General features: G+C 41.1%; 1 protein-coding gene across 5 annotated transcripts in view; it reads left to right on the top strand.

The window, feature by feature from the left end:
• Positions 1-27,231, top strand: part of WDFY3 (WD repeat and FYVE domain containing 3) — a 213,466-nt gene that overhangs the window by 151,567 nt on the left and 34,668 nt on the right. For 4 of the 5 annotated variants that reach the window (XM_084855544.1, XM_084855549.1, XM_084855548.1 and 1 more), the window contains 15 exons: positions 929-1,049; positions 2,466-2,683; positions 4,683-4,918; positions 7,171-7,305; positions 8,267-8,446; positions 10,374-10,607; positions 11,331-11,430; positions 14,744-14,904; positions 15,689-15,918; positions 17,851-17,960; positions 18,690-18,872; positions 20,940-21,097; positions 21,681-21,758; positions 22,537-22,764; positions 25,793-25,846. In XM_084855544.1, the coding sequence (XP_084711670.1) occupies positions 929-1,049; positions 2,466-2,683; positions 4,683-4,918; positions 7,171-7,305; positions 8,267-8,446; positions 10,374-10,607; positions 11,331-11,430; positions 14,744-14,904; positions 15,689-15,918; positions 17,851-17,960; positions 18,690-18,872; positions 20,940-21,097; positions 21,681-21,758; positions 22,537-22,764; positions 25,793-25,846 (2,426 nt within the window). The remainder of the gene's footprint in view (positions 1-928; positions 1,050-2,465; positions 2,684-4,682; positions 4,919-7,170; positions 7,306-8,266; positions 8,447-10,373; positions 10,608-11,330; positions 11,431-14,743; positions 14,905-15,688; positions 15,919-17,850; positions 17,961-18,689; positions 18,873-20,939; positions 21,098-21,680; positions 21,759-22,536; positions 22,765-25,792; positions 25,847-27,231) is intronic. The other variant, XM_084855546.1, reaches the window with a different exon arrangement.

Raw genomic sequence — 27,231 nt, 5'->3', positions numbered from 1 at the left:
TCCCTTGTTTTTCGCTTCCCTTCTTTCCTCAGCTACTTGTAAAGTCTCATCAGACAGCCACTTGGCTTTCTTGCATTTCATGAATACATGGAGTTGGTGGAAAAAAGAGAAAGAAGGAAAGAAAACTGTCAATCTGAAGAGTGCAGTGTTTTATTGCCACATTGGCCTGGTTCATGCATAACAGTAAGCCAGGCTTCCAATCGCTCTCCCTGACAAGCCAGAGTCATAAGTCACGGTTTGTTGTTGGCTTATGACTCTGGTTCGTTGGGAGAGAGGAAGCCGGAGTTTCCAGTTCACACATAACACGAAACAAACCACTCCTGCTGGTAGCAGGAGTGACCAGGAAGTGTGCAGTAGCACACTGCTTGTAAACAATAAGCCAAGCATATCATTACATATGAACTAGGCAATTGTATTTGCCAAGGCAACTTCCTCAGAGCTTAAGTTTGTCAAATGTTTCCTTTGGTGTTGGTTGGTTGGTAGGTTCGGAGATACTTTCCTCATCATGTCTGCAAAAGACTATATATTTTATAATGTCCCCGAAACAATTTTATCTCAGACTTTTACTGCATGGAATCAGTTTCTGCAGATTGTTCTTAACTATGCACAATGATTTAGCAGTGCATTCACTTTTACATTTTCATTTTTCTATCTGTGGTTGCTCCAGTTGTGTAATCTGCAAATGTGATTTCCTGTGGAAAGTCTAGTGGACTTTCAGTTCCAGCAGGTTTCAGCTTTATAAAACCAGAAAAATATTTGTACCAGTGATATTACCAGCATGTGACAAACCCACTTGCCAACAGACCAAGGTGTGTGTCCATACACACTTTAATAGCAACTGACATTATTTTAGAAAAAAGAATACTTGGAGAAGTTTTCAGAGTTATCTGCTTCAAAATAAATTAGAGCTGTGCAATTTGTGTTTCAGGAACAGAGGAGGAGTTTGGAGGGCTTGTTTCTGCAAACCTTATTCTTCTGAGGAACAGATTGCTAGACATCTTACTTAAGCTTGTGTACACATCTAAAGAAAAAACAAGCATCAACTTGCAGTGAGTACAACTATCCTAAATTTTGGTGGAGACGGTGACTGTGACAGGAACCCATAACACATTAATGAAGGAAAAGAGGCTTAGACAACAGGCTGGTTCGCATAGAACAACCCATGGTTTGTTGGGCACAAGTGGGAGTAAGTGAGCGCACTGACTTTGGCACACCCCTCACTTCCACTTTCAGTTAACAACCTACGATTGGGCCATTTGTAGGCTATTAGCATGACATCCGAACCCAGACACATTCTGCTTTGGTGAGCCAGAATGCCCAGGAAGGAATTTTGCATTACAGCAGCCAAATGAAGCTGCCAGAAAAACCTGGAGTAGATTTTTGGAGTGGGAATGGAAACTTGCTTCTGCTGCATTAAGTGACTTCCAAACTCAAATGTCATGGAAATTAGTGTTGTGCACCGCTTCAGCCTGAACCCCAAGTCGAAGCGGGCTGCAACGGTTCACTTTCAAGGCAAAGCAGAGGGGGCATGAAGCAACCCGGAGTCGGTCGGGAGCTCACCGAAGCACTCAGTATGCTTCAGAGCTTCGGCCCCTAGCCCAGCCCCCCTCCCAGCGCCTCCAGGTCCTTACCTGAGCTGTCACTGCCTTCTCCGCTGCCTTCGCCACTGCCGCTGTCTTTGCTGCTGCCGCTGCCACTATCTCCTGAGGCCTGGACACGTGGCGGCTCATCTTCTTTCAGGGAGTCACCATTTTTAAAATGGCAACCTCCTGGAAGTTCCAGGAAGTTGCTATTTTAAAAATGGCAGCTCCCTGCAAGAAGAGTCGCTGCACGTCCAGGCCTTAGGAGCTGGCAGTGGGCAGCGGCAGTGCATCACTCCCGCTTTCACCGCTGCCTTTGCCACCGCCATCTCCTGAAGGCGGCAGCACAGCAGCGGAGAAGGTGATGGAGAAGGTGGCAGCTGTGGTGGCAGCAGAGGAGGAGACAGCCCAGGTAAGTTGCTGGGCGGTTACGTGGGGGTGTCAGGGGGGACCTGAAGCAGGGTTCGCCATCCGAACACCGGTTTGGGGCCGAGGTGGGTCCCTGCACAGCCCTAATGGAAATGTGAACAGAATATCTCATACATAACTTCAGTTAATTTCAGTCATAATTTCAGTATCCAGTACATACTCATCTGGGAATAAACCCCATTGAACTCAGGCCTACATCTGAGTAGACATAGGATTGCACTGTTAATCTCTCATCTTTTGATACTGAAGAGCACTCAGAATATTCTTAAGGGGAGCTGGGATAGTACCAATCATATATTCAGCCTTGAAAAATATAAGCCTGGTAAATGTTGCATACGTATCAAAAACAACAAGTGCCTTGAAATACATAGCTAAAAATCTGATCCTTTAAGACCTACTCATTTTGTTTGGCTTGAAGACCACTACTTCTATAGCAATTTCCCTCTCCTTACTTAGGGCTTGTGAAGAACTGGTCCGGACCCTGGGGTTTGACTGGATTATGTTGTTTATGGAAGAGCACCTGCACCCTACCACAGTGACAGCAGCCATGAGGATTCTGGTGGTTTTGCTGAGCAACCCAACTATTCTCATTAAGTTCAAAGAAGGCATCACTGGCGGGGGCTGGCTCGAGCAGACAGATTCTGTATTGACCAATAAGATTGGAACTGTGCTTGGTAGGAATCTTTAAAAACATTATCCCCATGTCTGTATCTTTTTGGTCTGAATATTGTGGCTAATAACAAACTGATCTGGTATCAAGAGAGCCAATTTTGATGGAATATTTGGACATCCTTGAAATGGCCCCTGAAGTGACTTTCTGGAGATATGTGCATAGTACATAGGTGCACTGTGACTGAATGGGTAATCTTGTAGAATACACTAATACATAGATCCCATCAGCCGGGACTGCGTTTTATGGTTAACTTGAGCTCATGCAATTGTGGACAAGCTCATTTTACAAGTGGCTCATTAAGACAAACCCAGTTTAATGTGCAATTATGCCTATACAGATTCCATTTAAAAACAGGACTTCAGCCATGTACAAGATCACAGACTAGTTTGCAACATTATCAAATACATCCTGGTGATTTTAACAAATTCAGGGGACATTTATATATTTAGAGTTATCTGTGGAACAGGCCTGTATAGGAGCATAGAAACTCCTATACAGGAATGTACCACAGACAGAGGGTGTGGTATAGTCCTGTCATATCTGAGGGTGATTAATGGGACTAATTCAGTGGGACTTACTTCTGAGCAGTCATGTATAGGATTGTGCTGTTAGTCACACTCAGATGACCAGCAGAGTCTCCTTGCCAGTTCAAAGCTAGCGTGCCAGGAAGAAGACTAAGCTGGATTGTGTTCTAGCTTTGTACATGTGAGGAGAGGGTGATGTATACAAGCAATCCCCCCAGTGGCCCCTCTTGAATGATCTTGTTGTTGTGATACTACTGGCGCTCCATTGGGGAGCAGCAATCACAGCTGCTTCTGTAATGTAAGAATTGGCAAAAATAAAATATTTGCCAAGTACTGAGATGACATTCTAAACATTCAAAATTAGAGGAGGGAGTTAGACTATTGCTTATTTGTACACTGCTCTGCTTAATAATCTGGGTCATGCCTGATGGACAGTACATTGAGCATCCGTACATTAAGGCATATTCCACTACTTAAAGCCTGTACTAGAATTTTGAATCTCAGATGATGGAAACAAAATAATGTAATTACAAACTTCGAGTTACAGTTGATTTGGCATGGACGTTTTTAAAATACTGCTCAATAAAGCCAAAGTTTTTTATATGAGAACCTGATTTATCAGGAATGGCAGGTAGATGTCACAGGACAAAAGGTAAATGGTATTTTAGGGCCATATTGAGAATGTGGAGGAGGATGATTTTGAAACTTAGGTAATATTGGTTACAAATTGAGTGCTATATAGATTTATGGAAAGTAGAGCAGTATGTTTTTCAAAGAAACGAAGCCCTAATTCACTGTCGTTGTTTTGTATTCTCGCAGGAGAATCATTTTGATTACAAAGAATAAGAAGGCAAGCATTTTGTACCAAACAGTTTTACTCACACTGTACGGGCAATTTATCTTTTATGTATGCTTAAACAAATGGGCTTTTGAACATTAGTACTGTTCAATTTTTTTCTGACTGTGTTCAGTTCTTATCCATATACAATTTTGACAAATCCAAACTAATAAAATGCTGTTAACCTCTAAAAGTCATGGGAAATGAACAAACATCCCTTGTGTATGAAACTGAGGTTTGTTTAATTATAAAATGAATTAGCTAGGCAAACTTTTGAGCAGCTCCATTCACTTCAGTGAGGTTACACAGGAGAAGTGGATTGTAACCCAGTGCTTGTAGAAGAGTCAAGCACGTGACTAGACATGGGACGTAAAGCTCTTCTATCTTCAGACCATGCCTTTGGCCGCATATGAGTGCTTCCATTCCTTTGCATAGTACTCTGTGCAATCCCAAAACATTTGGGCAGAAGGCAAATAAAATACCATTGCAGAAAAGCATTCTGTAACCCTTATTTTTTCCATTGAATTAATGTTTATTTGGTATGCATAGATACTCATTTGAAGTGTGGAGGATGCTTTTTTCCATGTAATGGTGATGTTATAAATAGAACCTAACCTATTTTCCTCCCCCTGTCCCAGGTTTTAATGTTGGCAGGAGTGCTGGCGGCAGATCAACTGTCAGGGAAATTAACCGGGAAGCTTGTCATTTCCCAGGCTTTCCGGTTCTTCAGTCATTTCTTCCTAAGCACACGAATGTGCCTGCACTCTATTTTCTTCTCATGGCACTTTTCCTGCAGCAGCCAGTCACTGAACTGCCTGAAAACCTGCAGGTCAGTGCACCTGTCATCACCAGCCGATGTAATCAGGGTGGCCAGGTAGGGATTAACTAGTAAGATATCAACTTTATTAAGTGTAATCTGGGGAAGGGGGAAGTAATTGTTCAAAGCTAACTTCTCACCAAAATATTTCACCTCTGTGTCGAAGGGTGTGATGAAAAGTTTTCTGTCCGAGAGGAAGTTGCAGTAGTTGTCAGATTCTATGCCAGTTAGAATCCTTACACTTTTCCAAAATATAATACTTCCAACACTATGGTATATAAGAAGTTGCAGCCTGCATACCCATGCTATTATGTAAGCAGACATTCTTATGACCTAGAATTCCACTGATCTCGGTAGAGGCTTGAGTGGTTAACATGCACAGGTCATTGCAATGCCAAGTTTAGTTCTGTGGTAGCAATGACGAATGCCCTTCAGAAGGCTTTTTTTCCCCTGAGAAATGTTGTTGTTGTTGTTGTTGTTGTTGTTGTTATTATTATTATTTTACCCCACTCTTGAGCTAAAAAAGGCTTCCAGTGTGGCTTACATACCAATGATAACAATAATAAAAAAGACATTCCCTGCCATTAGGCTTACAATTTAAAAATACATGACACAAAAGTAAAAGGGATTAGGAGGGAAGAGGAAATTGCTTATCTTTTGAAAATGAATGCCTTACTGAAGAAGGGTCAGGGGAATGTGCCATTTGCTGAATATCTGGCCAAGATACTGTGGTGGTGTTTTTTGAAGTTCATAAGCAATTCTGGAGAGCTCATTAAAGGCTGCTTACTATGTTTTCTGAGAATTACTTATTTTGACATTTGATAGGAACTTTCTGTTCTTCAATAGGACTACTGCTGAATTGTAAAAAAAAAAAAATGAATTCAGATAAATTTGAGCAGAATATGCTGCATTCTGCAGAATCTAACAAGTGGAGGGGACTTGTTAGATTCTCTGGTGGGGTCTTTCTGGATCTGGAGCCCTGACATAGTAGGTTGCGCTATGACAGCATCTTCAGCGTGCCCTGGAGCCACAAAATACCTGCTGTAGCCTTCACAGATTTGGACTTTGCTAGATCCCCTGCATCTCATGGAACAGTCAAACCCCCCCCCCCCCCGCATCCAGTTGCATGCAACATATTACCCTTCAGAATCCTGTCTGGTAGGTTCATTGATCTCTAGTGTTCACCACCACTGACTTGAATGCGCGTGCATGGACTCACACGCACACACATACACACAGTATCAATTTTTGAAGACATTAGCCAACCTCAATAACTACTTTGTTTGAGCATACACAGAAATGGAAGTGATATGTTAATCATGCAACCTTCTAGATTTTCAAGCTTGTATCCATGTATCACATCAGGTCATCAGAAAGCCAGTTATTTGGATCTTATTACTTATTACTTTACGTAGGAATGTTTTTGAAGAATTAAGATTTAATGTTATGCCCTCTGCTTTCTTAGAAGCCCCTTATAAGAAATTGCCATTGGAATAGCATTGTTGTGTCTTTTGTAAAACTCCTTTGGAGGATATTGTCTGTTATGTTACCCAATCTCCTCTTTATAAGGATTCAAGTGAAAAATATTTGTCCGAGTTTAGGCTCAGGAATAATTTTCTTACACCTAGTGAATTTGTGTTTTTTCTGTTCTTTGCGTGTTTCCTTACTTGTGTTGGTGGCCAGGAAATGGAGAGCTAAATTTGTTGATCAAGTCTGAATGTTCCTTCTTTTTTATGGCTTATAGCTAATAAAACTACTACACAAGAGCTTCTCATTTTCCTTGTTTGGTACTTGAGCACTAAATAGGAAACTTATGAAAAAGTTTGCTCCCCTTCCAAAAAAACCTGCAATATGGCAAGGCATTTCCCATGCTGATGTTTTTCTTTTGTGCATGTGCTCTTATGAAACCCTCATTTCTCATACTCCCTCAGTCTTTAAGACAGATATATGTTTGGTTCTTTAACCAGGGACCCATTTATTTATTTAAGCAATTGTACAGCGTGTTGTATATGCTAAAGTGCCTAATATATAATAACTAGTGCAGGCTGGGTGTCACTGGGCTTGCAGGGATCAGATGGATTGAGTAAGCATGTCCAGTTCCACCTTCCACCATGAATTGATCTGTATAGATGCGTCCTGAGACCAAATTACCTAGCAGTTGAGTGACAAGCATTACAGTATAGTTATCTATGAAATGCTTATAAGCTAACACATAGATAACAAAATTACACTTTAAAATGGATTGTGTGTTGACACTTGTCTCTCCCCCTCCCCCAACCCTTATTCCCGAATTTCTCTCCCTTAAATAGTTTGACTTGGACTCAATTTGGACATTTATATTTGGTGTTCCTGCATCAAGTGGCACTGTGGTTGCTTCAATTCACAATGTTTGCACAGAAGCTGCATTTTTACTACTGGGAATGCTTAGGAGCATGTTGAATTCAGTAAGTATGAAGTCAGTTTAGATATTAATTAAGAATTTGGATGTTTTTGCTTTTATTGTATATTATGCTTTGCTTTTGAAAGGTCATAGTGGTGTGCCTGAGGCTCGGTGGCAGTGTCTTTTTCAGATACTGATTGCTGCTTAGCTTTAACTATATAATATGTTATTTTTTAATTCTTTTTTACTTCCATGATGTCATCAGTGGACACAGTCTTTTAGTGAGTAGCATAAGGAAAAAAGATAGGTCCATGCTCCAGGGAGCTTAGCCTGAGAACATTCTCCTAAAAAGAAAACACCATTTAACAAAATTTGGAGATCATATTATCTTTCTACCTACTCTGCATCCTGAGTTCTTTCCTTTGTTTCATCATGCTCAGTTTAATATTAGCAATTACTCATCTTTTATTACATAGATTTCTCAATACAGTATAGAAATAAATAAATAAATAACCATATTACCCCACAGTGTATTCCCAAACATGAATTATTTCATGATAAAGCCAATATTAATAAATGCTTTGCTAGGCATTGTAGTGTCTCACTGAATGCTAAGCCTATTCTGGTTTATGCAGATGTGTATTGGACATTAATAAGTACAAATTCTTTCTTTTGGAAAAAAAATCTTGCTGCACTTCTCACATGAAAAAATGTGAACAGAGCTGGGTGGGAGGACTGAATCAGCCCTGAAGCTTACCAGGTGGCCTTGAACTAATCCATCATATTTCCAATGACTCTACCTCACAAGGGGTTAATAAAACAAGTGAGATCAGACTTTAAAAGACTTTACCTGAAACAGTTCTGTAAAATTAATCATGCATAGGTTTAACTCCTCAGTTCATTTTGCTGGTACAAAAATGCAACTCACTTGTTTTATATTACATTGTTGTAATGTGTCACATTGTTGTTTTATATTACATTGTCATTTTAACTAATATCCTGTCTTAATGTTTCCTTTCATGCAGCCTTGGCAGTCAGAGGAAGAGGGTTCCTGGCTTCGTGAATATCCAGTCACCCTGATGCAATTCTTTCGCTACTTGTATCATAACGTACCTGATCTGGCTTCAATGTGGATGAGCCCAGAGTTTCTTTGTGCACTGGCAGCCACTGTGTTCCCTTTCAACATCCGTCCATATTCTGAAATGGTAGGGTGGTTCTTTGTGTATGTACAGTTTCTTCTTTCTTTGTAACTAGGAACTTCTTTGCTTATCTTTTCCACAGTTTTTAAACTAGTGGAATTATATTCCTTGTTCTCCTTTCTGTGACTTTTCCCTTCCCATCCACATGCCTATGGCACAGCAGGTATCCTTTTTGGGTGCAAGCTTCTCATCTTTGGCCACACTGCCTGTCCCCATTGCTTCAAACATCAAAGGAGGCACATTGCAGTCATTCCACCGTGCTCCATGCCTCTTCTCCAGGGAGGCAGAGTGGGGGTGGGGAAGAGAGCCTTGGTTGTGGCTATCTCTGACTAACCATCTGAGTCAATAGGGACTATAGCCAGTGCCACCTGCCACTCCAGCTACTGTGGCCATGGGATTGTCTTTGTCACCTTCAGTTCTACCACACTCTTCAGGGTGTCTCTGACTTTCAAGGGTTCCATTGTGAGCCAGGATGTAGGATTACCTTCAAAGCACTCTTAAGTACCAGGATTATAGGCGTCCTTTGGCCCTGGCTCTTGATACTCTAAAGCTAAACAACAAAAAGAAATGCCAGGAATTCGACAACTTGCCTGATGTCCAGGGCCATTAGGACAGCTCTACCCTGTGCCCCCTTAAGCTCGATGACTGCCCTCAGGTACATTGGACGATATTGTCCTGTCACCAGTGTTAAGTAAGATTCAACTGCTAGTCAAGTTAGCTTTTGTATTTGGTGTGGGCGTGTGTGTGTGGGGATCTTGTGCTCCACATCAGGTAGCCAAATGACTTGGGCCTGCTCTACTGACATCCAGGTGGTGGCTGATCTTTTATAAGATCAGAGCCACTTTTCTTTTTAAAACCATTCCCATATCTAATTCTGATTATAAGCATGATGGGATCCCTAACTATTCAGTCATGTTTTTCAAAGGCCTGCTATGGTTACTTATCTCTCATATCGAATTTCTCTTTCCTGCAAACTTAGCTCAAAACTTTAGCGAATATTACTTTACCATCTTGACCGGAAACAAAAGCTATGAAGATATTTGCTTATTTGTATACTTTCAGTATATATAGTACAATAGCACAATATTTTCCCTATATGCAACACATTCAGAATGAGTTCACTCACTGTAATAATTTCATTATAACAGTACTTGCTGAGTAGGAGCAAGGATAAGCATTGCTGAAAAATGTCAAAGATACAGTTCATGAGCAGCAGTATTGAAGCTCTGCCATAGTACTAACAAATGAAAAAGAATCAACATACAAAATATTTTGGATGTTAGTTAGTTGTCTTACCCATAACAGTTTCACAAGAAAGTATCCTTCTACTAAAGAGTCTAAGGGGGAAACTTTGTTCTTCATGCTTTTAAGCTCCAGTCATTATTATTTTTATACATACTATTAATAATACATTTTTAAATGCAGTGCTGATAGTGAAACACCCTAATGTTTTATTACTGTACTGGAGTACCTGCTTGTTTTAACTACAGTCTCTCTTGTAAATGCGCTACTAAACTTAGTTTGGATTCTTCCTACAATATTGGATTTGGATTGGGGAAATGCAGGTTAAAATTTCTGCTCCTCGGTGCTTTGGAGAAGTCACTGTCTCCCAACTTTTCCTCACAGCAACCTACTGAAGTAGGCTAAAATGGGATGGGATGAGGTCATTGGAGGAACTTTGGGATACAAATATGATTTCAACTGAAGGTTTATAAAGTACTTGAGGAGTGAAATTTTTTTAGACCTGGATTATATTCCACTTTACTAGCAATATGTATTTGAGAATTGAAAGCAACAGTCCTGAGAGACCTTACTTCTAGAGAAGAAATAAAATAAGTAAATAGCTGCAAACCACTCCCTGCTGTACCAAAGGTAGGCCGAGTGCAGTAAATCACTGAACTTGTATTATTGATTTCTTTTTTTAAAAAAATAGGTTACTGATTTGGATGATGACGTTGGATCCCCAGCAGAAGAATTCAAAGCATTTGCCTCTGACACAGGAATGAACCGTAGCCAGTCAGAATACTGCAATGTGGGATCCAAGACCTATTTGACCAACCATCCTGCTAAGAAATTTGTGTTTGACTTCATGCGTGTGCTGATAATTGATAACCTCTGCCTTACACCTGCTAGCAAACAAACTCCTTTAATAGACCTTCTCCTGGAGGTAGAGTTGGTCGGTTTCCATTGTTTCTTAAAGCAGAAGTAGAAGTTGTAGTGAATCATTCTCATGTTCTGTTGTTCGTTGATGGGTATTGATCATATGATTGTCTAATTGTGGGAGTTGGTACTGGCAGTCCCTGGATTGTACTTAGCTGCCTGAGAGTGAGCTGATATAGGGCCTGTGTGTGCCACCTGTCACTGATTTGGTTCACTTCACACGGCACGGCTCATCACGGGTTATTTAACCCGTGACAAGCCATATCCAACTCCCACTTGGGGGTTGTTGTGTCATGCAAACCCAGCAAGCATGGGTTATGCGAGGGTTCAGCAATCCTCACATAACCCATGGTCTGTTCTAGGGTTTCCGAGGGTTGTTTAACCCATGATGGGTTGTTGTGTTGTGCGAACCGGTCCTCTGTTTCTCTATTTTCTTAGAAAGAACCTTAAACTGTTCAGGTCAGCACTAAGTCACTTTTTTCAGTCACTTTAGTAGCTAGCTTGTATTCAGGGCATTTGATTTTTCATTCAAGAGGAATAGTGTAACATTAACAAAGGAAATTTTAAGCACAGGTGGTATGTGTAGAGTACATTCAGTGCAATGTGCCATTTGTGTTGAATGCCAGACAATATAATATATGGAAGTATCTTAAATTTGCCATAGTTTACAGTAACTTCTTGAGGTAGCTTTGATTACCCTTTCTCATTAACCGTGTGTTTTATTTCGCAGGCCTCTCCAGAGAGATCAACAAGGGCACAACAAAAAGAATTTCAGACTTACATTTTGGACAGTGTGATGGATCACTTACTTGCAGCTGATGTTTTATTGGGTAATTAACACTTGTTTTGTTTTTACTGTCCTCCTTCAGGATCCTCAAAATGCCCTCCTTGCTGAGTTTATGGAATTATAGAATGTGTTTTTTTCCCCCTCTACATCCAATATAACTAACCATTGTACTAGTTGAGACTTGGATGAGTAGTAAATGGAACTACAAGTGTGCATATATCATACTTTTACCTTTGGGGAAACTATTTGAGCTTTAATCCTATTGTACTTTCATAGATGTGTGTTTCTATTGGAAAGTGATGCCACATTTTCCCTTCCAGTCTACCATATATTTCAGTTACATTATTATAAGAGGTTCCTCTCCAACTATTAAATGACCTTTCTCTTCAAACTAATAATGTTTGGTTACATTTCTTTAAAAAGAATATTATTCTCCTTTGGAACACTAGTTATCCTTGGTCTAGGCTGACACAGATTTTCTCTGCTTTTTTAATTCTTGCGGCAGCAATAGTGATCTGGAACCCTTCTCACCAACTTTGGGTGGTGCTCCAGCTATGCCTCTTCCTAGAGAAGGCAAACCTAGCCATGGTCATTCATGTCATGGTAATATCTAGATTGGCTTATTGTAGCATGCTATACATGGGGCAATAGCCATATTATCTAGTGAACATCATACAGAAGATATTCTGGTATTCTTCTTTGTGGTCTTTGTGCAGTCCCACATATGAGTCCTAAACCTGAACAGAGCTGCAATTGGGTAACTCATATAGCTAGGCTAGAGTTTTGGTAGGAGCCTTTCCCTAAGCCTCCAATTGCACTTGTTCCCATTCAGTTCTCTTTCAACCGCGACAGCAATAGCTTTAGTAAAGTTGGTTAGAATCACCACACTGGCTCCATCAAGAGTATCCTAATGGAGGAGCAGGCCATCACACCTTCGGGCTCAGCTGCTCCTTCAACTTCTAGGGGAATGTGCAGCAGCTCCTTGGAGGTTGCCAGGTCTTTAATGGCTTCTTTAGCGACAAGGCTGTCTGGGTCAATATCAGGCTCAGAACTGACTGATGCTCTTTGGAGCCATCTTTGATCACAAAGCAAATCGAAAAGCCTGCAGATGTTCAGTCGCTATTAACCCACATGTTGGGTCGAAGTTTGTCCAGGAAGCTCCTGGTACTGAAGGACCTTGTGCAGCAGGAGGTGTCAGGATCAACACTCCTTTCCCTGCCAGCACCAATCTTAGAAAATTCGCTATCACTTCCCCACCAGTGGAAGCATTGCCACTGGTTTTGCTGCTCAATGTAGACCAGCCCACAAGTAGACAGCCTGCATCAAAGAGGGAAATTATTGACCTTGCCACGGAGGACTCGCATGCCCTTCGCTTGGATTGTGATCCTCTTCAATCTTACTATCATTCTCCTGGTCACACTCGATTTTCACCTATCCTGTATTGGTTAACTTCAGAATGCTACTACTGAGATTATGACCAAGACTTCTAAGTGGATATTACTCTTGATTTCAGTCACTAGGGTGTTAGAAGCATCACTCTCCTTGATGCTTCAGGGTAAAATTGTAGCAGCCCCTCATGCCTAAGGACAGCCTTTGGCCCATACTTGTTACCATCATTCATCATATTATACCCTCCATGATTATCGCCATCAAAGTTGGTCACTCTCACCTAGATATCATGGCTGTCGGTACCCAGTCTTTGCAACTTATTAGAGACTATCACCATCTCCTCGCAGGATTGAGGAGTAGTGAAGGCTGCCACTAGGCACGCTACTAAGCCAGTGCCCTTGGTTCTTCCAGCCTCAGCCCATGCTTGGATGTCACTGGCACCTACAAGCCTCACATTGACCATTCCAGCAACTAGTTTCATCCATCACCGTATCCTCATGCCAGCCTCAGCACCAAGTAATCATTTGTTTCCACTCATAATGTATCAGGCTGGGATGTTCTCCAAGCTATGTTTATTTTGGTGAAGTTCACTTTAGTTCCTCCAGTATCAGACCCCCTGTATTCCGCCATCCGCAGTACCCTCACCTGTTATACCTGTTATACTCTATCTGCTATGACTTCTGCTCCACTTGCTCTCCCCTCTTCAGGAATGGAAGTTCCAGTTTCAGATTCTTAATCATCCTCATCAGCCCCATCCATCCCATCTCCCAATATTGATGTTGGGAATCAAACTCTAATGTCCCCTATGGAAGGTAGTAGGCCATTTGCCAAACAAATCCTCTGAAAGGCTAAGTCATTTGGATTAGAGGCTCCTATCCAAAAATAAGACTCTGATCTGGTGCATACTGATCCTTTGGTACCTACTGCCATACCTATGCTTCCTGCCTGCCTTCTCGTAGGGAAGAACTTGTGGCAAAACCTCCCTCTGTACCACCTTAGGGTCTAAGAGGATAGAGATTCTTTATCACATACAAGATAAGGACTGTGACTTTTTATTTAAACATCCTTCACCAAATTCCATAATAGTCAAAGCTACTCAGTCTAAGAACACGTAGTTGGTGCACTCTGCTCCCATGGTCAAGGAGAAAGACAGTGTGCTTATCTGTAACTAGTTGTCATCTGTACAGTCGCACAACCCACCCCCCTACCCTGTTGCTGGTGCTTTTATGGCTGTACTTCTGCTTGACTTCCCACTGAATGGGAAGGTGGGAGCCACGCCCCTTTCAGTGTGTAATCAGAGGGTGGGGGCAAGGCTCCTAGCAAAACTCTAGCCTAACTGTAAATGTTTTGCCAACTGGAGCGCTGTGCAGGTGAAGAACCCATATGTATGATAGCGCAGACAACCACTCAAACTATTGTTATAAGTAAGCAACCTGTCTTTACTCCATCTGCATTGGCTGGTTATTAGTTTCCAGACTCAATTCAAAGTGGGGACGGTTATCTTTTAAAGTCCTAAATGGTGTGGAAGTGGAACCTTAATATCTTAAGGACTGCATCCTCCCATGTGACTCTGCCTTTCCACAGATCAATATCTGAGGCCATCCTGTCTCTTTCCACTGTCAGACTATGGTGGGAGGGCACATGAGACAGGGCCGCCTTGGTCATGGTGCCTAAACTTTGGAATGTGTGTCCTCTCTGTGGTTCTTTCACAGGCAGCAAAGATTTATCTGTTTCACCAGGCCATGTACAGGTACAAGGTAATTTTGGGGGTGTTCATCGGATTTTATTTATTTATTTATTTATTTAATGTATTAATCGCCCATCTGGTTGGTCACCCAGCCACTCTGGTTTTAATGTTGCTTTTATATTGTTAGCTGCCTTGGAGGGAGTCTCCTTGACTGAAAGGCAGAATTGAAGTATTTTTATAAATATTTTTATAAATAAATTACTGTAATGTCATCATTTAGGTGAGGATGCATCGCTGCCTATAACAAGTGGAGGAAGCTACCAGGTGCTTGTAAACAATGTGTTCTATTTCACTCAGCGTGTGGTGGATAAACTTTGGCAAGGCATGTTCAATAAGGAATCAAAGTTGCTTATAGATTTCATTATCCAGTTAATTGCACAGGTATGCACACTGCTTCTTCTTTTAATTATATTAATTATATTGACCCTTTTAACTGAACATTTTTAAGGCTGGCCTATATGGACATACAGATCATCCAGTGTTTCTTCCTCTTTAATGGACCATCTAAACATCTACCTCATACTTGAATATGCTGAAATTAGAAGGGTTTCATGGTGACTTAATGGAGATAAAATCCTATGAAAATGAAATTGGAAGCCTATTTTTTTTTTTACAAAATTGACACTGTTGGCTTCAGCTGCATTGGTGCAAAACCAACAACTTCTGCAGCTAAAGCTGGATTTCAGAGCAACCTAGGCAACTTCCAACCCTTTCTATGCACTAGCTTCCATAGCTTGGATAGATCCCAGGTTCATTGGCTCTTTCAATAAATGTTTTGGAAATCAGTAAATTCTGCCAATTTATCAAAAAGGAGAGGTCCTGTTTCTTCTAGTACCCCCCTGGAAAATGCTTATTTGTCTTTCCTCACAAACTCCAAATCAGATTATTGTATTTCAGCTCTTGAGGCAAAGGCTGTCTGATGCCTAACCATTAAATCTTACTGTAAGAATTTTTTAAAAAAACAGACAGTTAAATAACAAAAAGGCAGTGAGTAATTATTCAAGCCACGTTTTAAGTAACTTCATTTCAAGGTAATTGAATTTTCAGCCTGATTTGAGCGGAGGAGGTTAATGCTAGCAATATTTTTAAAAACGTAGCGATAAGCTTATGGCAACATAGAGATTTCTTTGTTGAACGTGTTCATTCGTGTGCTTTGCTTCTTCAGTCAAAAAGAAGATCTCAGGGACTGTCGCTCGATGCCGTTTATCACTGCCTAAACAGGACTATCTTATACCAGTTCTCAAGGCCACACAAAACAGTTCCCCAGCAAGTTGCTCTCCTTGATTCTCTAAGGATGCTCACTGTCAATCGGAATCTGATCCTGGGTCCTGGGAATCACGACCAAGAGTTCATCAGCTGTCTGGCTCATTGCTTGATTAATCTGCATGCAGGGAGGTAAGGGCCTCACAATGTATTCTTCATACACTAGCTCATTTAGTAAATTGTTGACTTTGCAAAATTGTCAAGAGCATATCTGCCCTTTTTCTTTTTTGCAGAGGTGGCTTATAAGCTGTAAGCCATTGTTTGCATTTCCATTTATCTTTATTGGAGATGCAGCAAGGTAAAAAAAGAGGTTTTGGTCATACAAAGTCACACAATTTAGACAAAGGCAGATGTAAAATGTAAAGAGAAATCACAGCAGGTTCTTGAGCCCAGCACTGCATCTTACGTACACTGCCGGCTCCAGGTTTTTGACGGACCTTGAGCAACACCCTCCATGGCCCCACTTCCCTCAGCAAATCTACCTTCTCACTGCTGTTGTCAGCCCCTGCTATTTCTCCTCATCCTCTTTCTCATAATTGTTACCACTTGCGTGCTTGATAGGCAGAGAGCCAGTGAGCAAGGAGGCAATGGCACCTACAGCTCCTCCTCAAGAGGCAGGTGAGCAAACAGGTTGCAGTGATGAAGAGGAGGAGCAAGTCCAGGGGATTCATGTCAGGGGCCCCTGCTGAAGTGTGGGCTCTTGGCAGGTGCCTAACCATACCTACCATAGAGGCTGGTCCTGGTCACATGTCAGGGGTACATTCTGTCAAGTTCAGTGCAGGGTTAGGCATCAGTCTTGCCCCTCCTCAGTGCATGCTTCAGGTGAGCATCCTCTATTCATATAACATTGAAATGGTACATATGTACTGAATGTGTTTGTATGATAGAACATCTTGAGCAGAAATGCATGAAGCAGCCATGTTCATAACTTCCTTATCTTCACCACATGTGCAAACCTCAAGGGGGAAAGTTATGAGGAGTTGACCTGAGAAACAAATACGCACGTATTGCTCTTCATTTAAGAATGTCTGAATAAACAGCTTTTCATGTGTTAGTATTCATGCACTATAGCACGCGCCACTGTAGGTGGGGGACTGATTGCATCATGCCTGCCAATATCAAAACTTTCTGCATGTATAACTAATGTCAGGGGAAGAGGTTCTAGTCTAGCTTTCTCCCTGACATGCTAGAGATGTTTTTGTACGTGCTGGAATTCTTTATCTGTGCCAGACATGCTATCACCCACCTGCTATCTGATAGACTGTTTGTCCAGATCAGGTCTTGTCTGGGTGGTGCTGAGAGGAGACAGAGATACCTGGCACGCTATATAAATACCTTCCGCGCAATAAGCTATATACTGTAGCGGCATCTGTATGGAAAATAATGAAACAGGCCCTTTTTAAGCTATTCCTAGTGTAACTCCACAGTGTTATGCCAGCAGAGGCAGAATTCACTTTATAGTATGATAGCTGGATCAAGTGCACATCCCCTAACACACAGAAAATGTTTTTCTGCATTTTTAGTAGACCTTAGCCAAGCCCACATTGACTGTTTCAGCAGGGGCCAACATCAGAGCAAGTTCTTAAGAAGTCCACAGATTAATAAATTACCTCATTCAACCATAAGTGAGTGTAATATTGAATAGATCCAGTGTGGTTTGAAAATTGCATTTGGTAGGTCTGAATAACGTGCCTCGCACTTTTAAATTTTGAATGTCTTTAGACCCAGGTTTTTCTTCATTTGCAGCTTGATGCTAAAAAGTCCTGCTGAGTGCTTCATACACCATCAGTACCATTATAGTTTTAATGCACAGCCCATCAATACTAAGTGTTTGCTGTGCAATATCTGGCTCTCTCTAGTTCTAGGTAGTTAATTATGTCTTTTTCTAGTATGAGTCTCTTGAGATACTCAGAAAATCTATTTAAGTGTGTGATACCTTTACAGTATGCTTTAAATCCTTTCTTTCCACCTGGACATACCTCTCTTTCCTCATTGTCCCCTCCCCTTTCCAAAGTAAATAACCTTCCTTCACTTATTTCTAACCTTACTGGATGATATTTACAGCAGTGTTGATGGGTTTGGCCTGGAAGCAGAGGCCAGAATGACTACTTGGCATATCATGATCCCTTCTGACATTGAGCCAGATGGAGTGTACAATCAAGATGTTAGTGAAGGTAATTACAAACAATAAAGCAGCTAGAGATGATTAGTTTTAAATGTCAGGCAATGCCATTAGCTAATGTATTTCTCATTTTTACTCATTCTGTCCCTGTTTTTCAGCTGTTACTTTGGGAGGGGGTACATGCTTTTTTTTTACCCAATCTGTTTTGAAGAAAAAAATTACAAATGGTAAGCAGAGCAGTCCACTAGAATGTATATACTGAGATGTTGGTCAGGATATGCCTAATTGACAGTAAACAGAGGTTAATGTTTTAAGCTGACCAGTCATACTGATTACAGGCTGCATATCTACTTTAAGCAGATCCTGGTAAGCAGCAGTCAGGAATAATTAGGATTAGGGCTAATTTCTGTCAGTGAAATCAGTAGGACCCATCACTCATGGGAAATGGCTAACAATCTAGTACTCAGTAGAAAGCAAAGTTTATTACAGGTTTGGTTTAAAAAGCAGTGGGGTAAGTAGTTAAAATGCAGTTAGGCTGCAGAAAGAGGAGAATAAAGAAGCCTCCAGATGAGTGACAGACTTTTCCAGCCTTGTCCCAGCACTAGCATTATACTTCCTAGGAAACCATTCGGTTAAGTGTGTATTTATTAACTTCTGGCTACTTTCAATGCTGAAAGATACATTGAGATATATAGGCCTTGCCTATTCTCATCTCCCACCCACTCTGTAGCTGCAGTATGCCCAATATTTGTTCACAATTGTGTAATCTTCACATATTTAGGTCGCCAGCTTCTTCTAAAAGCTGTAAATCGTGTATGGACAGAACTGATCTACAGCAAGAAACAGGTTTTGGAGGAGGTATTCAAAGTATCCCTCCCTGTTAATGACAGAGGCCACGTGGATATTGCAGTTGCAAAGCCCCTTGTTGAAGAAGCCAGTTTAAAATGTTGGCAGAATCACTTGGGTAAGAGTAACTGTGCAAAATATTGTCTGATGTATTCCTCTGGTGGGTTGTTCATATTTAATCATTATTTTGTTTATTTTTAGTACATTTATATCCTACCTTTCTTCCATCATGGAACTCAAAGCAGCTTACATGGAGTTCCCTGGTGGTCTCCCATTCAGGCACTGACCAGACCCTGGTCAGCAAGGTGGTTGCATCATGTGCCTTCAAGCCATGCCCTGGGACCCTTAACCTTCAAAACTATTGAAATGGAACGCTTAGCACTTGTAATTGTGTTATTGTTGGATAGAATTATAGCTGACACCATTTCCCCCCTGAAACCATACCATAATACTTTCCCATAAGAATATAGATGGAACAATGCCACAAATTCAGAGTGGCAGCAAAAACTTCTGGTTTGCCGCCCAATTTCAGCAGCAAAACATTGCAGAAGGCTAAAATGGTCCAATTAAGCTTGTTTTCAATTGACAGCTAATTGATTTTTTTGCTGCTGCTGAATTCAGAAGCATGGCATCAGGAGAGCATGGAGGAGCCCAGTGGGCGAAAATAGCCCCAGGACCCCCCCCAAAGTTGCCTACCTGTCATAAACTATCTGTATTTTGCATATGTGACTGGCAGTAAGCTTTGCATTGTTGTACATAAAGGATGGGGAGGGAACAGGAAGCATCTCTTGACAATCAAAATTTTGAAAAACTAAAATGCATAAATGGTGCAATTCCCCACATGTTTCGTTCTAACCCATGTTATGGCATCGTCAGTTGCTGTTTGTTTTGATAGGCACTTCTTGCAAGTCTGCTAGAGCTATATGTGTGTGCTGGAGCATCCCATTCTAATCTTATCCAATACTTGTCTTTAGAACTGTTCCATTTTATGGAGGGTAAAAAAAATAGGTAGACGGCAATTTTGGAAAACATACTCCTGTGAATGCTTAATATCTGAAACTATATTGCTGCTAGCTTTTTCAGCACTCATATTTTTCAAATAACCAAGTGCCATTTTTATAATATGTTGATGGCTTTTAGTTAGGACATGTAATTTCATGGGAATGTATGGAATATTAGTAATATGGATTTACCTTCAGTGCTATATCAGATTACTGGAATTATTGCTCATAAGTGTCAAGGTGTGTTGAAGTGGACAATCTTAATTCTAAGAATAAAGAGAAGATTCTTTCAGCAGCACTACCAAAGCCTAGTATAGAACTGGATACTTCAGTACAGATCATGGTGGTGTGGTTATGAAGCACTGCCTCATTCTTTCCAAAGACTAAAGTATGTGACCCAGAGGCTGTGACAGTATTGTGTCTACATCCTGCAAAAAACAAGTGCTATTTATAGCTTGAGCTGGGCATTAAATATAATGTATTGAATATAACAAGGGCATTGGAATATAATGTGAGGGGGAAATGTTGTGTCAAACAAATTGAAAAGAGGAATTAGTGCTGATAAGCATTTAGGCCTTACAGTCCCAACTCCAGGATTTGAGAGAAGACCTCTCTGGGCCAGTAAGCTTAGGGAGAAAGGGGACAGAGAGAAAAGGAACATGAAAAGGTGCCTTGAGTCTGGAGTTTGTCTAGGTGTTCTGTGCAGCAAATGGTTGGGTAACTCATCCTCTGTTTTTTCAGACTAGGGAATGAGGGGATTTCCCTTCATCACCTTATACCCACAGGCAGTGTCACAACTGTAGCATGTTATGGAGAGGGGCTGCAGCTCAGTGGTAGAGCACACACTTTGCATGCTGTCCCTGGCATCACCAGGTAGTGCAGGAAAAACTGCCTGAAACCCTGGAAAGCTGCTGCCAGCCAGTGTCAACAATATTGGGCTAGATGGACCGATAGTCTGACTCAATATAAGGCAGTTTCCTATGTTCTGTATTTGGGCTTACAGATGGACAAAGTTTGTGTGTGTGTGTGTTTAAAGCTTGTGGGATAGATAATTTCTCAAATACTTTGGAAGAGTGCTACAATCTGGATTAGCCTAGTGCTTTTATGGGTGTCCTTTTGTATTTGTATGGGGAATAATAAAACACAGTAAGTGTGTTTTGAAAAACCAACTCTTGATATTCTAGCTCATGAAAAGAAATGTATCAGTAGAGGAGAAGCATTGGTTCCAACGACCCAGTCAAAGCTTTCACGGGTCAGCAGTGGCTTCGGTCTTTCCAAGCTCACTGGATCAAGAAGAAACCGAAAAGAAAGTGGTCTTAACAAACATAATCCATCCACACAGGTATCTTATAGTGTTTAAAGACAAATAAATGATACAAAGAAAAATCAAATGTTATCCCCAATATGTATAGCAAAATGCTCTTTGCTTAAATCCCCCCTTTTCTTTACTATCTTCTGGTAATACCCAGACTGATTAAAACAAGGTGGGAAATCTCCAGCTCTCCAAATGTTGTTGGACTACAACCTGTCATTCCCGGCCAACATCTGGAGGGCCGCAGGTTTTCCACCACTGACTTAAAATGTCTTTGAAAGTACCATGGCCTTCATTCACCATAGCAGTTAAGTGCTTTCAATTTTAGGCTGTCAAGTCAATAGACTGCTATGGTCTACTTACCTAGGAGTAAGCCTCATTGAATTCAGTGGGACTTCCTTCTGAGTAGGTATGTATAGAATTGCACTGTAAAATGCTTTGCTGGATTAGATTAGGAATTAGTAGTTTTTGTTACAAAAATCAGCATAAATGTATCTACCAAAATTCCATAAGTAATAAACACTCCTTTTGTTTTTGAATATTATTTTATATGCATATGTTTTAAGGATGAACACTTCTTTGTATATTAATATATTTATATTTTTGCCATTAGGAAATCTCTCAGTGGATGTTTACTCACATAGCAGTGGTTCGAGACTTGGTAGACATGCAGTATAAAGAATATCAAGAGGTAAATGAGCAGTAATCAAAAGTAATGGTTTGATCATACCTGCATAATATTACATTGCATTTAGTAGTTAGTCTTGTTGAGCAAGTGACATCATACAGAGACTGCACCTGAGATAATGACCATAGACCTTTGCTAGGTATTTACAGATTTTCCAAGCTCCTGTGGAAATTGCAGTAGACTAGAAACTGGACTTTTAAGACCAGGGTACACATAAAACTTCTGTTGGGGGGTTTCAGAAGTAGGTCTGCAAAATATAATATCCACCCTAAGATTGGTGCTTCCTTAGCATCATAGATGGAATGTGACTTTTGTTGGGTGAGCAGGACTCAGGCCAGTCTCACCCTCATTGCAAAGTTTGTTCTTCATGTTGCTGCACTTCACCCAGAGTTGAGGACCTGGCAACAGTAAGAGTGGATGACCCCTAACTCAGTGGTACATACAGAAGGTCTCGGGTACAATCTCTGGAAACCCAGTCTGGTAGAGATTATGGGAAAGACTTCTACTTGAGACTCTGGAAAACTGTTGCTAGTTGGGAGTAGGCAATAGTGGGATAAGCAGCTTCATGCATCCATAGAACGATTCTTCATGCTGGCAGCCTAGGACTAGTGCTAGAGCTGCTTATAGAACAGGTTCATAGATGGAAATAGGCTAGTGCCAGCATACCCTCTTTTATAGGCAGTACATTATATAATTATAGTAATAATGAAGGCTACTGCAGGGGCAGCTCACAAGCCTGGGTTTGGACTCTGTGACAGTTCGCTTACATTGTCCTTTCCAGCGTCAGCAAAATGCACTGAAGTATGTGACAGAAGAGTGGTCTCAAATTGAATATGAGTTGTTACGGGAGAGAGGACTGTGGGGCCCTCCCATTGGCTCTCATCTGGACAAGTGGATGCTGGAGATGACAGAAGGGCCCTGTCGAATGAGGAAGAAGATGGTGCGAAATGACATGTTTTACATTCAGTATCCTTACATGCCAGATACTGAACATGAGACAAATATGTTGGTAAGTCCAATGACGCAAGAGTACTTATTTGTAGTCTTCAGCAGTAGCAATGCAAGTTTTATTGCTTGTATAATTGAAAAGAATGTTCATCGCCATGCCTGTGCATACAATACCAGATACTCATTGGCAGCTAATGATTCTACAATAATGTTCTGGTGGTAATCAGCCATGGGTTTATGGATGGACGTTGAAGCAGCTCCAAGTCTTAACAGAAGGTATTTGGAATGGCTGCCTGAGCTGTACAGCCACATATCTTGGCTTTTTGCAGTCTATTCGTCCAGAAACCAGTTGATGAATACTCCAGTTGGAGGATAGCCGAAGTAAAGCAGGCTGTGGCTTGCTCCCTGTTCTAATGGGAAGGCCTCTACAACTTATGGTGCATCACGCCATTCACAGCCCACTTGACAGGTGCTTCATAACCCACCTGTATTTGTAGTCCTAGGCAGGCAGCAGAAACATGAAATGTATTGACCCTCTGGTGGGTTGCCATACATGGCTGATGGGTTGCATTCAGCTTGGTGGATTACAAATTATGGAAACTGAGCTCATCTAATCGAAGATATCTCGGGAGCTGGAAAAATAAAAGCTCATTTTCGGGCAGGAGTGATCAGAGCCAGACCAAAATCTTTGCTGCCGGAGTCAGAGTAACCTTTTCTCGTGCGTGCACATACAATCAAGTTATTTTAGCACCTGAGGCAGAAAATCCCACAAACGCCTCTTCCTGAGCCCTGACAGTAAAAATATGATGATGATGATGTCTTAACATTCGCTGTCATTTCATGACATCCCAAGTCAGGATTAAATACAGCTTTCAAAGCAGCTACCAAACTGCTCCACATGTGTGTGATTGTGTGCACATGTGCGTATACCCAGATTAAGACCTAAGGCTACAGTTTTATACACGTGTACCTTGGAGCAAGTCCCATTGAACTCTAGGGACTTACTTCTGAGTAGGCATGTTTAGGACTGCACTGTAAGCCACCTTAAGAACAAATGGGCTGCCTTAAGTGGATACTGGATACTGCCATTTATCTCCTTTTCTCTTGTGGTTTTGCTTTTCCCAAGTGAAATAGGTACCTGGCTCCTCTAACACCCCACAAGTGTTAAAAGAGAGCCAGTGTGGTGTAGTGGCTAGAGTGCTGGACTGAGAGTCGGGAGATCCGGGTTCTAGTCCCCACTCGGCCATGGAAGCTCACTGGGTGACTTTGGGCCAGTCACAGACTCTCAGCCCAACCCACCTCACAGGGTTGTTGTTGTGAGGATAAAATGGATGAGGAGGATTATGTACGCCGCCTTGTGTCCCTTAGAGGAAAAAAGGTGGGATATAAATGTAATTAATAAATAAATAAATAAATAAATAAAAGATTGGGAAACCCAATAGCTGATTGTCATGCAAGACTCTTTTATATTTGGGAGTCAAAGGAGCTGACTTACAAATATTATGGACCACATTTCTAAATAAATTGGCAAGAGCCTTCATCATACATAATTCTTGAGCAGCCCCCTGCCAATATAAAGTACAATGTAAATATCCAAACTGTGGCTTAAGCTGCACTTGCCAGCACTGACAACAAAGGACTGGTGGTTGGTTGCATGTAAATCATTGTTCTATGTATTTTGGAAAATACCAGGTTTTGAAAGTAGCAACAATACTTCTTAAAAAGTCTTCTTTCTAGATAATTATTTGTCTTCTAGAATACCCATTTCTAAAGGATTGGGGTAGGGGTGGGGGGTAACTTAAGTGGATATAAAATTGCAAACTCACATTGCCAAGCGCCCACTTCTGTGCTGCCTAGACGAGCTGTGCGTGGGCAGATGAAAATGGAAAGAGCGAGCAAGCAACCACGCTGCTGCTACTTCCATAGAAGACAGGCAGGCACAATGGGGCTCAGCCCCCAGCCTCCTACCTTGCCTCCCTGCCTCTTTCTCCCCTACCAAATTCTCTCTCTCCCCCTCTCCCCTTCCTCCCAAGGGAGCCCAGGGAAGTACACAACATAATAAAAATACATTATTTATACATAATTAAAATGTCAACCCTAACCCTAAACTGAAAACATCACACGTATAATCTTAAAGCAGCAAGGTCCCTATGCCAAGTTACATTGCAAAGCCCTGGGTGAATAAATACGTTTGTAGTTGTTGTCCAAAAGTCAACAATGTGGCGGCCAACCTTGGGGAAGGAATTCCACCGTCGGGGCACTGCCATTGAGAAAGCCCTGTCTCAAATCACCACACCGTAAGCTCTGCTCACTGGTGGGATCATGAGCAGGGGAGGAAAGGACAGCAGAGCAGCCTGTAGGAGCAAATGGGGATGGGTGGGAAGAGGACAGTCCAGTGGCCTCTCCTCACGTGCAGGAAAGGAACCAGCCATGGCTGCTAGAACCCAGCTGGGTGGCAGCACCTCCGCTCAGCCACTTTTGACAGAGACAGGGGCCCGGGGTGGGGTGGGGGGCTTCTTTCCCATGATCTGTCACCTTCCATTCCTGCCACCAGAAGCAAGAAATTCAACGTGCCTCATGGCAGGGATCAGCCCTGGAAGTGATTTTTACAAACATGGTGTCATGGAATAAAGGGGGAGCTCTTGATTATCAGTTGCATTTGTGGACTGAACTTGTAGGCAAGTGTAGAATAGAAATAACATTGTGAGATGTTAATTTAATCAACTAAGAATCAAATACTGAAGGAATTGCTAAAATATTGTGTATGAATTTCTTGCCCAGGTTGTTGGTTCAAAAAACAAATCAGGTTTGCAGTTAAACAGAGCTTGACCTCGTGCTAATTCTAACAAAATTTAAAGCGCAAGCTTGTGTGGGTTTTTTTTTTCTGCTTTGCGATCTCCGGTGCAGAAAATAATGTAAACATTCAGTCTGGTACCTTAAAGGTTTGATCAAAAGATGCAGCAAATAGTCCATCTTTCATTGGATTTTGCCCAATGACAGTTTCTGACAGTTTTAGTCACGTGAACATACATTCTTCCTCAATGTGATTTCCCGCCCTCATGTTTTTATACTTAATGCCCTATTTTCAGTCTGACTTCTCAAGTAAGCCTCCTGAGACATCTGACGATACCATTCCTCAAAAGGTAAAGAAAGAAAACTTTACACGGGTGGCAAAATTGATATAAATTTCTCTGTGCATGTTAGGCAACCTTAACAAGGCTTCTATGGTTGGCTTTCAGCGTGCTTCCTCAGTAACTCTTGTTGTAGGATTAATCATTTACATTAAATACACTTAACAGGGTGTGGTTGTGTTCTCTTCAAGTCTGCACCTAATACAGCGTCTCTGTAGTTCTTTCTGTCTGTGCTGCACACTAACAGGCTGTGATGGGCTGTGCTGTCACTGTTCTCTCCGTAAAAACATGTACCAGCTCGAATCAGAACTAATGGACTATGATGTATTTAGTGATGGGCACTTCAAGCATTCATGTACTTAGCCTAATCATCTCCAAATGCTTGTTTGGAGCCATATCAAGTGTTCAGATGGGACCATTAATCACTGCTCTCTACCCTCTTGTTAACTTACACATTTGGAATATGCTTCTTACTAGGAACATGGGATATGCCTCCTGGAATACATCCCTTTAAAACTATGGGCAAAGTCTCTGCATGAACTGAAAAAAAAATGCGATTGGAAAAGTTAGCAGAAGATTGCATTTACTTTTTTTAAGCAGAATTTTAAAATTCTTTTGTCCATTTAGAAACACACATGTTAGAAACATGATATATAGTTTCTAAAATGAGATGGTTGGGAAGGGCAATTCAATATTACATAAATTGTAAGTTCTGTGAATGGTCCTACCTAGATCACAAAAAGTCAGTTTCAAATAGATTTTTAAATAAAATTGCTCATCAGTAAGTACAATAAATTTTCACTCATCTTGAATTACTTGTCAAACCAATGTCTGGAAAGCATTGTATTATTAAGAGATAGATTTTTAGACTGTTAGTGAGGTTTTTTTAGTAATTTGTCAAGTTATACTTTCTCTAGGTAGCTTATCTATTACATCCATAGCACTAGTATAACAACTCACCATCTTGTGTCAGCAGTTACGTGTAAAAATCTGATTTGAAACTGAAGAATAATTGCAGGCGTTAGGTGGTAGCCACAGAAGAGTTTTGAATTCTTCAATAGGCTTTGGAATGAGATGCAGCACTTATTACTTTCAAAACCCTTATATTGCCAAATTCATTTCTGAGAAAACAAGCAATTTGCTATCCATACTTTGTTTCCTTCACTTTTAATTGTACTATAACAAATTAATTGTAAATATAATCTACATATTGGGCCTCGATTATGTGTACAGTTTACAGGCTCATAAGTCCTATTGAAATCCTCAAGGCTGAAAGTCAGTTTACTCAATAAACCTATATGTGTTGTTGTTGTTGTTGTTATTACTATTAATTACATTTCTATACCACCCCATAGCTGAAGCTCTCTGGGCAGTTTACAGAAGTTAAGACATTAAAT

Source organism: Heloderma suspectum, chromosome 5, assembly GCF_057233095.1.
Source record: "Heloderma suspectum isolate Gila_16-S chromosome 5, 16-S_ref, whole genome shotgun sequence".
NCBI classification, from domain to species: Eukaryota; Metazoa; Chordata; class Lepidosauria; order Squamata; family Helodermatidae; genus Heloderma; species Heloderma suspectum.
Note: the sequence above shows the minus strand (reverse complement) of the source record. Positions and strands in the feature narration are given on the sequence as shown.